A 12,781-nucleotide genomic window follows, 5' to 3' on the forward strand; every position below is an offset into this window, starting at 1 on the left:
ATTATAAAGGCCAACACTCAACACTCGGTTGGCTTTTGAGCCAAATGGGCTCCTACACTGACACCAGTATCCTAAAGATGAGGCACCGAGGCTCAGAGTGCCTAGGTGATTTTTTCTGTAAGTTTTGTAAATCAGGTAACTCACATTTATTAACACTCACAGTGTTAGGTGTTCTGCTTACTGCTTTTGGGGCAGTGTCTCAGTTAGTAATTTAGTTACATTTTGTTACAGTGGAGCATCTACTCTACATTCCCACAACACTGAGAAACAGTCCTCCCTCAACCAGCTCCCAGGTTTCTTTCTAGAGTCAGCTCAGATAGTTAAGAGGGAATTTAGGTCTCATGGCCAGGGGTCTGCCCATGTGGATGGTGTCAATTCAGCAGGGCCATTCAGCAGTTCCATGTGAGGAAAAGCATCTCCAAGTCACATCCTAAATGCTAATACTAAAGAAAGTGAGGTGGCTGGGCGGACACTGCACTCCAGCCTGGGCAACAGAGCCAGACTCTTATCTCAAAAAAAAAAAAAAAAAAAATTTAGGTCAGGCACAATGGCTCATGCCTGTAATCCCAGCACTTTGGAAGGCCGAGGCAGGGGATCACCTGAAGTCAGGAGTTCAAGACCAGCCTGGCCAACATGGTAAAACCTGTCTCTACTAAAAATACAAAAATTAGCCGGGCATGGATGGCATGAACCTGTAGTCCCAGCTACCTGGGAGTTGAGGCAGGAGAATTGCTGGAATTTGGGAGGCAGAGGTTGCAGTGGGCCAAGATCTCTCCATTGCACTCCTGCCTGGGCTACAAGAGCAAAACTCCGACATAAAAAAATAAATAAAATAAATAAGTATACAAAGGGGGTTAAAAAAAAAAAAGGAAAGTCTTTTCAGTTCTTGGATCTCCATGAACCTGGTCTGGAATGGCATCTAGGGTGCAGGGTCTGCAGGGGCAGGGCTGGGTTTCTCCCAGGGAGGAGTCTGTTTAGGCTGCAGCTTCCCACCATTTCCTCACGAACGCCACGTTGGGCACTGTCCTAACCAAAAAGAGCGGTGAGTTGGCAGAGAGCCCCACCTGGTGGCAACAGGCAAAAGGGCAGCCAGGAGATGCTCCAAGAGACTGGTTTCCAGGATTTGTTTCTTTGATCTACAGAAAAAACACTGGGCTTTGGAGGGGAAACCCTAAGCTGGGCACTAACATCTTGACAATGCCCACTTGTCTTCCATTGTAAACAAAGGAAGAGCAGCTTCCCAAGGCCTGAGGTCGCTTCAGGCTCACCCACACCCCTGCCTGTGATCCGCTGAAGGGTCAGGGCCTTTCCAAGGAGGGGCAGAGCATGGTACCGGACAGGGCTCCGGCTGCTACAGTAGATGCCCCCTTTTCCCCTTGCTCACCAGGAAAAACGGAAACCTCTTACTAAATTATAAATTTTCTCGGGGCACTGCTCCCCTCTCTTGGCCCAAATAAAGCCTACTAGGGCCTCCTGAGCACATCTCAGGGGCTCCCCTCCTCTCTATACCTGTTCCTTCCCCAGGCTGGTGCAGGGCCACTCACCACTGGCCAAATGCCACTCCACGCCACATTTTCAGCTACCACAGAATGGACACAAAGGGACAGGTTGTTTGTTTGTTTTTTGAGACGAGGTCTTCTTCTGTCACCCAGGCTGCAGAGCAGTGGTGTGATCACAGCTCACTGCAGCCTCTGCCTCCTGGGCTCAAGGGGTCCTCCCGCCTCAGCCTCCTGAGTAGCTTTATCTACAGACATGCACCACCATTCCTGGATAACTTTTGCATTTTTTGTAGAGACGGGCTTTCACCATGTTGCTCAGGGTGGTCTCGAATTCCTGAGCTCAAGTGATCCACCCACCTTGGCCTCCCAAAGTGCTAGGATCACAGATGTGAACTACCGTGCCCAGCAGAGGGGGAGGTGTGTTCTGAGAGGGAAGGCTTTGGGCCACAGCAGGAACAGACCAAAAGGAACACCCGGCCTAACACAGCAATGACCCTGAAGAGCTAAGCTCCCAGCGTGGACTGAGAGGAGAAAAACTGAGGCTAAAACAAGATGAGGCCACTTTTCTAAGGTCACAACATGAGCCCTGATCAGAGATACAGAAGGACGGAGCACTGAGCCCCAATAAGCCACAGTCCCGCCCTGCCCCGCCCCACAGCCACGGTTGCGCTCACAGGGCTGGTGGTGTCTTTTCCAAGGCTGCCCTTGCTGTTGAGGCTGCCAATCTCCGTCTGGGAGCTGGACTGTGACATTCCCTCAAAGAAAGGCCTGCAGTGAAGAGCACAGCCAAGGTCAGTGCCTCCAGGGCTCAGAACAGCAAGCTGGGAGAGCTGAGTGGAGCTGGTATTCAGGGTGGGTGGGCAGGGAAGTGCAGGGAGGAGAGGTGGGATGGGAGGGAAAAAGGGGGGCTTCCGAGAGTCCTATAGGACTTCTGTCAGTGAGAGGCAAAACAGTGACCTCCTCCCAGAAAGCCAGAGGTTCAGAAAGGATGAAAGATCAAGATTCCCTGGTAATGGAGGGGGCAGCGAGGGAGGGGTCAGGAGACTGCTGTAGCCAGGAAGGAGAGGAGTTGGGAGGCCAGCTACGGAGGAGGGGGCCTCACTTGAGCTTGGGCTTTGGAGTGCTGAGGATGCTTTCTGTCTCCTCCATCTCGGGTCCACTGTCGCTGGGGTTGTACATCTCCAGACTGTCATACAATTCATCCAAGTCCTCTTCCACCTCCCGGATCTGTTCCCGGGACACATGCTCCAGCCCAAAACCCACCTGCAGTGGGAAAAGAGTCTCTGAATTTAGGGTCATCCCTATCAACAGTTTTGGTTGACGAGCAGCTCCTTTCTCTTGGGCTACCCTTACAGTCCCACTTAAGGGACACACCAGAGCTTCACACTGGCTGGAGTAAGCTTCATGTCATTTCTGTGATCCAGCCTGAGGGCAAGGACATGGTGAGGCCACCCCCAACCCCCGCCCCAGCTGGTTCCTGCCACCGCTCCACACTGGAAAGCTATGCCAGGAGGGACAGCTGAGGAATCCTGAGGACCAATCACCCATGTGGCCTTGTCCTACCCTCCTTACAGCCCACAGGAAGGCGAAGCAATTGCTCTCAGCAATTTTCATCTTTATCCCTGTTAGCCCACTGAGAAGCCTGTGGAAACGGGTCCTTCCCGGAGCTCAGGGAAAAGACTGCTTCTCTCTCAGTGGCCCATTCCTGGTTATTCCCGGGCTGACGACCAAGGACATTTCCACCTCCCAAGCTGCTGCTCACTGATGTTCCCGTGGAGTAAGAGGGGAAATTGAGTGACAACTGCAGCGGCATCCACCGGGTCTGTCCCTATATCCCACACCAGAGGCTTGGGCGTCACTGAGGGTTGGGCGTAGCTGCGTTGCCCCGCGCTGTGTGCACAGCCCTTCTCTCTTCTTCACTCACTTCAGTCCTTCTTAGCCACCCTCTCCCTTAGGGCTCTACCAAGCATGCCATGGGGAGCAGGAATATTAATCCCGGAATCCTGACCCCCAGTGCCAATACAGAGTGCACCCCAGGGACGCTGGGTGAAACCCGGGGAATTCTACTCACCATTAACCTTGGGAGTAAGGGGCCGTACCTCATCTGAAACTTTAAACCGCTTCAGGAGGGCCACAAACTTCTGTTTGATGTTAGGTTGCTGTAGGGACAGATCGTATGATAGTTCTCAGACAATGTCCACTTGGGGTCAATTCAAGTCAATAAATGTCTACTAGAGCCCACTTTCGTGATGAGCTATGGGAGGACATGAAGACTGGAGGACTTTGTCTCTGCCTTGGCACTTGAAGCCTGTTAGGAAGATAGGCCCAAATTCCAGTATGGCTCCTGGGCCCTGGGTACAGTTGTGGGGAGGGGTAATGTCTATCCCCAGGTCCTCTGTCCCGCTCTGCCCCAACACCTCCCAAATGTGCATCTCCAGCTCATCTCTTTCTCTCGCCCTTTGGATCCACAGTGCCAACTGCTGATTCCCACTTCTGCATGCACATTGCAGGCAGCCAGCCTCACTAGCTCCTTGGCAGAATGCAGCGTCTTCTTCCTGCACTCCCATCCTCTTACTGATGTTGCCAACGTACCTGAACCCACATCGGTCTCTCCTTCCCGTTCTCCCTGCAGGTCCATTCTCTACCTCAGACCCTCCCTTTTCCATCTGTGACACAACTGTTTCCATATAGGCCTTTCTCCTCGCCTCTCTGGGATCACAGCAATGGCCCTCAGCTGGCACCTCATGCCCTGCCTGCCTATTTCTGGCCTTGTTCCCACCACAGCCCATAGTGGTCCTTCTGAGTGCAAACCCGCTCATGCTACCCTCCCGCTAGAAGTCTTCATTGGCTGCCACTACTTGAACAGAGCTCAACAGTCAGGCCTGTAAGTGTCTGAAGCCTGGATCTGCCTGTTTCTAGCCTTATCTCTCTATTTGCCCCTTCACATCCCATAGTCAAGTGGAAACTCACTGCTTTGAGTTCCTGGGAAAAACTGCATGCTGTTGTGCTGGGCCTTTATATAGGGTATCTTCTGCCTTGAATACAAATTTTCCCCAGATTCACTTGGTGAAATTTTATTTTAAAAAACCCATCTCTCAGCATCTCATCTGAGAAGCTGTCTTGGCACTCCTGGGACAGGTGGCCACAGTCCTCTGGTGTCATTGCAAAGCTCTGTCTTATGGCATCTGTCCTACTGGGCTGTAATTACTTATTGAGATGTGTGGTGTCACTAGATGCTGTGTGCTCCTTGATGGCATGGACTGGGCCTTATCTCTCTGTCTCTGGGCATGATGCTTAGCTTGTCATCATACGTACTTCCTGCCTGAATGACAGACTCACCATCTGGGGATGGAAACAATGAACTTGCAAGGCTGATAGGTCTTCAAAGAAAGGGCAGAAAGGGCATTCACAGCAGAGAAAAAAAGTTGAGCTCACAGTAACAGAGCAGCATGAGACATGTTCAGAGAAGGTCAAGTACATCTGTGTTCTTGGTGGGAGAGAAGAATGTGCGTGCACAGAGGAGACAGGCACTAAGGGAGGTCACTAAGTCTCTGGGATAGAACCGGAAAGTACCTGCAGCTTAAAAAAAATCTCTGGGGGAGTGAACATTAGCAGGAGCACTGAACTCTGGTCGTGTACTAGTGTCATGCCAAGGAGGAGCCCCCATGTAGGAAGAGGTGACTTACGGAGCTCTAGGGGAACATGTTGGGAAGAAAATAGGGCCGCTTTTTGGTTACAGAGCAGGAAAAAGAAAGCCTCAGCAGTAGGGGCTGACTAGAGAGAGATCCTGCAGCCACTCCCTATTTCCAGAGTGCAATGGAGGTCAAGCATTGGGAGACTTGGTGACACACCTCATGGGGACCATGTGGAGCACCAATCAAGAGCTGGCCGCCTGAGGACAAGGAAACAGTCCTCCCACTCCCTAGTCACTGACTGGATGGGAAATCCAGGTCAGTCTTGTAGATTTACCTGAAGCCGAGTGACACCTCAGTGTGATGGGAAAGGTGACAGCATCTGGCCTCCATTTCATCCCTGAAGGGGAGGGCATCTTGGCTCTCAGAGGGTTGGACGCTAGGCTAGCTCTGCACTGGGGAGAATCAGGATGCCTCTGGGAAAATGGAGCTGTGAATTCCCCTTCAGAAAAGCTCCCAGCACTTCTGGCCTTCCCACACTTCAGTGCAGGAACTCCAGAATCTGTCAAAGACCACTTCGGAATTGAGTTTTTAGCTTCTCAGTCCAGGACTCGAGTGTCATCAAAACAGTGACTCTTGAGGAAGTTTTATGTAGGAAAAGCATCAAAAGGTACCTGGTCTCCAAGGTCATGGATCCGGTAAGGCAGGAATGATATCTGATGTAATTAAAGCTTAGCAAGCCTTATAGGAGTACTTCATGACCAGCCTATCATCTCTGCATAAGTTCAGCACATGATCAAAACTAGTGCTACTCCTAGAGGGAGCTGGCCTTCTCTCTGCAGCAGACAGCATGTGACATGAAGCAGCCACTGGAGTGGATGGGAGGGGGTCTGTCCCCTGAAGGACCACTATCTGTTCTGAATTCTAAAAGAAGGGTTCTCCTTTTTTCTATCCGACGATAACCTGAAGGATATAATAATCTTATCAGTAATAATGGTTCCCAGCAACAGTGAGTCTAATTGGGTGGTGGTGAAGCTATAGAGCGTGCATCAGAATCGTGACGGGATGACCCTGCGTTGATAGATTTTACGAAGCCTCCACTAGGCCTGAATATGCTGCTGCCAACCTACCCCCAGACTGAAAATCTTAGCCAAGCATTCCCCAGACCTTTGACGCTCACCCTTGTGATGGCAGAGGTTGAGGTTAGTTTCCTCCGGGTCTTCTTTACTTTCCGGAGATCTTCGTCTTCGTAGAACAGGTCCTAAGTGGATATGGGGACAGAATGAAGGTGGGAAACCTGAGGAGCTTCTTGGATGCTCCATGTGAGGGACCACAGAAAGTTACCTGCCCGTGCAATGGATCATCACTGCCTTCCTGTTCTGATGAGAAACTCTCTTCTTCTTCCTCAGAGTAATTGTCAATATCAGGAGAACGATCTGCAACAGACACCTGAGTAAGAAAACCTTGCAATGGGAAGGTCTGGCCTGAGAGACTTCGATGGGCTGGAATCAATGGTTCTCTTTGGGTGGAAACACAGCCAGTATGGAGGGGAGGGCCAGGGCTGAAGCCATGTTTTACTTTCAGGGGTCTCCAAATATCTCTTGCCCAGGAACATTTCAGGCACTGCCTTGTTCAGCTTTCCCAGGATGGGCTCCCTGTTTGTAGGGTCTCCAGAGGCTTCATGCGTCTTACCAGAGAGCTTGGATTTGATTCCTTCATGGTCAATGGGCTGGCTGGACAGGGAGTAGATCTTTATTTCTGCCACAGGCACAGAGACATCCTTCACGTTGCTGTGTAGGCCAAGCACCAGCGCGCCTTCATTAGGATGCTGCATCACCTAGAGCGAGGGGCGGCGGTTACTACAGAGGCGCCTGGAGAAACCCAGCCAAGGAATGTACAAGCAAAAATGTATTCTGCCGATACATTTCCTTCCTCATTTTCAAATCCATGCCTACCATCCTACCGCTTCAAGGTCTTACTTTGTTTTTTATAATTATTAAAGACAGGGTCTCACTCTGTCACCCAGGCTGGAGTGCAGTGGTGAGATCACGGCTCACTGCAGCCTTGACCTCCCAGGCTCAAGTGATCCTCCCACCTCAGCCTCAGTAGCTGGAACCACAGGCACACACCACCCTGCCTGGCTAGTTTTTCAATTTTATGTAGAGATGGGGTCTCACTGTGTTGCCCAGGCTGATCTCGAACTGGGTTTAAGCAATCCTCCTGCCTTGGCCTCCCAAAGTGCTGGAATTACAGGCATGAACCACTGCACTTGGCCTAAGGTCTTAACTTTAAAACTATCCCCAGAAGTGCCAGCCGCTGGTCAGGGCCACATGCTTAAAGATAATAATCACAATTGAAAATGGTTGCTCGGCCAGGAACAGTAGCCTGTTCCTGTAATCCCAGCACTTTGGGAGGCTGAGGCGGACAGATTGCTTGAGCCCAGGTGTTTGAGACCAGCCTTAGCAACATGGTGAAACCCTGTCTCTACTAAAAATAAAAAAATTAGCTGCGTGTGATGGCACATGCCTGTAGTCCCAGCTACTTGGGAGGCTGAGGTGGGAGAATCACCTGAGCCCAGGAAGTTGAAGCTACAGTGAGCTGTGATTGTACCACTGCATTCTAGCCTGGGTGACACAGTGAGACTATCTCAAAAAAAAAAAAAAAGGAAAGAAAAGAAAAAGAAAAAAGAAAGGAAGAGAAAGAGAAGAAGGAAGGAAGGAAGGAAAGAGGGGAGGGGAGGGGGGAGCGGAGGGGAGGGAAGGGAAGGGAAGAAGGAAGGGAGGGAGGGAGGGGGAGGGAAGGAAGGGAAGGGAAGGGGAGAAGGAAGGGAGGGAGGGAGGGGGACGGGAAGGAGGAAGGAAGGCAGGGAGGGAGGAAGGGAGGGATGGAGGGAGGGAAGGAAGGAGGAGGGAGGAGGAAAGGAAGGAAGGAAATGGTTGCTAATCTCTAGGACTAATTTTAGTGTAAATCCTTCACAGAGAAACTTGCTCTTGAGTCTGGGTGAGGCCAGGGCTACAGGTGGTGGTTAACTGTCACTGGCAATGAGGAAAAGGAGCCCAGTCCACAGGCAATGGCAGAGCCTGGAGCAGCAGGGGCAGTGGCTGCTGGTGGGAATTCACTGTCCCCTGTCTCCATGCTGACACAAACCCTGAATGAGTAGGACAGAAAGACGGGCTGGGACTATCTCAAATTTTCTATCACGGCCATGAAATTGTTCCTATTTAATTTACTAAAGTACAGAAATAATTTTAAAAATAGATTAGTGGCTGTTTTCTTCTTCCTGTTAGCCAGGGCTGAGAGGATCTGCCTGGCACACGAGGAGCTGCACCAGTGAGCATATGTATTAAGAATAATCGCAGCCTGGCTTCTTACTGTTCTAAAAGGGAATTAGAAATACGGAGAGAGAAAAGCTATAAAAAGCCGCGAGTGTTGGGTTGGAACTGAAATTATCGATGTGTGCACCCAGTTGGACAGATCTGGACCTAAACCTGAAAGGAGCTGTGGCATGTATGTAGACATGAGCACATGTGTGCATACAGATAGACCTTCCTCAGCTCTGTCTGCTGAGAGGGAGTGGATAACACCCAGCTGGGGACATGGGCACTCCTGGTACCCAGATCTTGGTTTCTGAACACCATACTCCACCGAAAAGAACCAGGGCTCCTAGGAGAATTCGCTCATTCTGGGGCTGGGTCAGGTCAAGTACAAGATGAGCCTGAAATGTTTTATACCAGAAAGTATGGAAGGATGTAAAGAATGATGAGACATAGTACAAAGGATTCAAAGCTGGCATGAAGGGGCTCCCATGGGCCAAAGCTGACAAGTTTATGCATCCAAATAAAGAAATGGTAGTAGCAGATTCAGCCCCATTAAATAAAACAGGAATCCACAGTCCATAATTGACACAAATAAATGAGAGCAAAGGAAAAGCACTATCTTACTACAGAAAGCCAATTAATAAGGCCAGGCATGGTGGCTCATGCCTGTAATCCCGGCACTTTGGGAAGCCAAGGCAGGTGGATCACTTGAGGTCACAAGTTCAAGACCACCCTGGACAACATGGTGAAACCCCATCTCTACTAAAAATAAAAAAAAAGTAGCCAGGCATGGTGGCAGGCGCCTGTAATCCCAGCTATTCTGGAGGCTGAGGCAGGAGAATTGCCTGAACCCAGGAGGCGGAGGTTGCGGTGAGCCGAGATCGCGCCATTGCACTCCAGCCTGGGTAACGAGCGAAACTCCATCTCAAAAAAAAAAAAAAAAAAAAGAATCATGAATAGATACTAAAACTAGTGGGTGAAAATGTGATAAGGAAAAAGATAGTTATATAGTCTCAAAATATCTCCCTGTAAAATATTTTTTTCAGTAAGTACAAAATGCTTATTAATTAACTTTGTGGTAGAAAAACCCTGCAGACTCCATTTTAACTGAGCGATAATATCAGGCCAGGCACAGAGGCTCATGCCTGTAATCCCAGCACTTTCGGAGGCCAAGGAGGGAGGATTGCTTGAGCCTAGGAGTTTGAGACCAGCCTGGACAACTGAGCAAGACTTTGTCTCTATTAAAAAAAAATTGAAAATATAAAAAATTAAAAGTTAATATCCCCAGGAAAGGAACCAATTGACATCAGGTGCCGCCTAAGCTGCGCTGAGAACACAGCCCTTCTATGGTAATGCCGCCAGAAATACACAGGTGGAATCTAATCTTGAGGGAACACCAGACGAACCTGGACTGAGGAGTATTCAATAAAGTACTCAGCCTGTGCACTTAAAAAATGTCAAGATCATGAAAGGTAAGGAAAACCCAGGGGCTGCTGCAGACTGAAGGGAACTAACGACATAGCGACATGCATCACGTAATCCTAGAGCAGATCCCAGGCCCATAAAGGATATCACTGAGACACTTAACACAGTCCGACGGGGACTGGGGGTTAGACGGCAATCTTATGTCAATGTTAGTGTCCTGATCTTGATGGCAGCAGTGAGCTTAGACAGCACAGTATTCTCATGTTAAGGTAATTAACATGGCGCAGTATTAACATGTAATGGGGCACCATGCTGGCAACTTACTCTCAGATGGCTCAGAAAATAATGCCTATCAATATATCTATGAGGAGAGAAAAAAAAACTGCGGTGATATGTTGAAGAACTTAGGCAATTCCACACATGGGAATTCTTCATACTATTCTTGTAAACTTTTCTGAAAGTTTGAAATTTTATGTAATTTCTTGAGTTTTACCTTTTTAAAAGCTAAAGAAAATTTTTCATGAAGGAGAAAGTACTTGATAAAAATAAGTATATTCTGAATTTCCAATAAAATAATTAACTTGTAAAACAGAATTAAGCACCTAGCCAGCAGGCTGGGAAAATCATGTGGAAGGCTCAAATGGCTGGGCTGGGGTCTCCCTTGGGCTCTCTGACTCAAAGGCCAACAGTCTGGAGACTGTGTTCCTCTCACCTCTGCCATGTTGATGAGTCCCACAGCCAAGGTCTTATAGCCCAAGATGGTCCGATTCTTGTAACGTTTTCTCCTTTGCAGCATGATCTGCAGCTTGTTGGCATCTCGCTTAAGGAAATGAGGGTACTACGAAATACAAAACAGAGTCGAGCATGGTTAATGGGCAGCTGAGTCCCTGAGGGGTTCTTGTCCTCCCAGAGGACACACAATATTTCTGTGCTTCAATGCATCCTGTCTGTAAATGGGGCAGTCAGGGGTGAAAGGAGAGTCATGAAGTTGCTGCTGGTGGAGCTGACTGGCTCGGTGCCTGGCTTCCACGCCACAGCCCTGAATTATGATGAGAGGGACACAGACTATGAGGGATAAGACATAGAAGGGACGGACGGAGATCCCGACGTGGAGGCTGAAGATGGCACAGTCCACGGGGTGTGTGAGGATCACTAAGGAGAGGTGATGGGGTGCAGCAGGTGGGTAACAGTGTTATCCAAGGCAGAGGAAGGGAAGAAGGAGCCACGGTGCCTACTCAGGTTTCCACACCCTTACCGTGGCTGGCTAAGGGGTGGTTTTGGCTCTCCAGGCCAGCCATAAACCTCCAGGTGACTTTTATTCATTCCTGCCCAAGTTGAGCAATGGCTGGTCTGCGATAAAACAGTCTCTGGGTTAGAGGACTGTTTGAGGACTAGCCAGGATATGACATGTTAGGGACCTAAGATTAGGAGAGTCTCACCTGAAGGGAGAAGGTTAATTGTAGCTCTGTTTCCACCAGTCCACTAGCTGGAAGGACAATCTCATTGGAGCGAAGAATTCTTTTTGAACCCTGAAACCGAGAAGAAAAGTCTGTTTGGTCAGGTGCAGTGGCTCATGCCATTACGTAATCCCAGCACTGAGAGGTTGAGGCAGAAGGACTGCTTGGACCCAGGAGTTTGAGACCAGTCTGGGCAACATACTGAGACTCGCATCTCTACAAAAAATAAAAAAAATTGGCTGGGTGTGGTGGTGCATGTGCCTGTAGTCCCAGCTACTCAGGAGGCTGAGGTACAGGATCACTTGAGCCTGCAGTGAATCATGATCATGGCACTGCACTCCAGCCTGGGTGACAGAGCGAGACCCTGTCTCAAACAATATTAACAATTAAAAGAAAAAAACCTGTCAAAGCTGTGTCACCAAAAATCAAACCAAAAGAAATAATATGTTGCAAACAACTTCTAAGCTCTAAAAACATTCTCTTTAAAGAAAAAAATTAAATTTTATATTTTTTTGAAATGGAGTCTCGTTCTGTTGCCCAGGCTGGACTGCAATAGCGTGATCTCAGCTCACTGCAACTTCTGCCTCCCGGGTTCAAGCGATTCTCCTGTCTCGGCCTCCTGAGTAGCTGGGACTACAGGCACCTGCCACAATACCTGGCTAATTTTTTTGTATTTTTAGTACAGACAGGGTTTTACCATGTTGGCCAGGCTGGTCTTGAACTTCTGACCTCAGGTGACCTGCTCGCTTCAGCCTCCCAGAGTGAGGGGATTACAGACATGACCCACCACGCCTGGCCCAAAACATTCTTACCAGTACAAATATTTCATGAGTCTTTGTTGTACTTATTTGAATCAAGCCTCTACCACAGGTATGATTTTACATACAGCATGTAGGGTTCATAAAGGGTTTTCACAGCAAAATGATTTGTTAATGCCTGTGAGTTCCCAGCACTCCTGGGGAAGAGGCTGGTAGTGTCAGCCCCCAGCGTGTATATGACCCTTTCTGCCCACTGCTCCCCTTCCCTCCCCTCTGATTCTCCAGGTATACTGTCTTGTCTCTGGACCTTTTCATGTGCTTTTCTTCTCTTTTTGGATGCTTTTTTTGGCTTCTGAACACAAGAAACCAACTCATCTTTCAGGTCTCAGCTTAGCTGAAATTTTTTTCCCCAGGAACTTCCTCTTTAACCTCCCCCCTCTCCAAATCTAATATTTGGGTTAGACAGCCCTCTTACTGCCAGTTACTGAATCTTACTAAACTTCGAGATCCATGAGACAATCGTAAGACTTGTTCAATATGATTCCCAGTACACAAATAATGTTGTTGAATAAATTTGTCTAAAAAAAATAAGCAGTTTTAAAATTAGTATCAATAATAAAAACACAATATCCAAAGTTGGTAAGGATATGGTAGGATTTATAAATTCATTCATTGTTGAAGGAAAGTAAATTA

At 48.8% G+C, this 12,781-nt stretch overlaps 1 protein-coding gene across 2 annotated transcripts in view; it reads right to left on the reverse strand.

The window, feature by feature from the left end:
- PACS1 (phosphofurin acidic cluster sorting protein 1) overlaps nucleotides 1–12,781 on the reverse strand; it is a 173,828-nt gene that overhangs the window by 19,274 nt on the left and 141,773 nt on the right. For both annotated transcript variants that reach the window (XM_064364727.1, XM_064364728.1), the window contains exons 3-10: nucleotides 11,313–11,402; nucleotides 10,586–10,711; nucleotides 6,824–6,968; nucleotides 6,476–6,567; nucleotides 6,312–6,392; nucleotides 3,599–3,658; nucleotides 2,602–2,762; nucleotides 2,174–2,267 (exon numbers count right to left, since the gene is read on the reverse strand). In XM_064364727.1, the coding sequence (XP_064220797.1) occupies nucleotides 2,174–2,267; nucleotides 2,602–2,762; nucleotides 3,599–3,658; nucleotides 6,312–6,392; nucleotides 6,476–6,567; nucleotides 6,824–6,968; nucleotides 10,586–10,711; nucleotides 11,313–11,402 (849 nt within the window). The remainder of the gene's footprint in view (nucleotides 1–2,173; nucleotides 2,268–2,601; nucleotides 2,763–3,598; nucleotides 3,659–6,311; nucleotides 6,393–6,475; nucleotides 6,568–6,823; nucleotides 6,969–10,585; nucleotides 10,712–11,312; nucleotides 11,403–12,781) is intronic.

Source organism: Aotus nancymaae, unplaced genomic scaffold, assembly GCF_030222135.1.
Source record: "Aotus nancymaae isolate 86718 unplaced genomic scaffold, 86718_ANA_hifiasm-v0.15.2.pri h1tg000059l, whole genome shotgun sequence".
NCBI lineage: Eukaryota > Metazoa > Chordata > Mammalia > Primates > Aotidae > Aotus > Aotus nancymaae.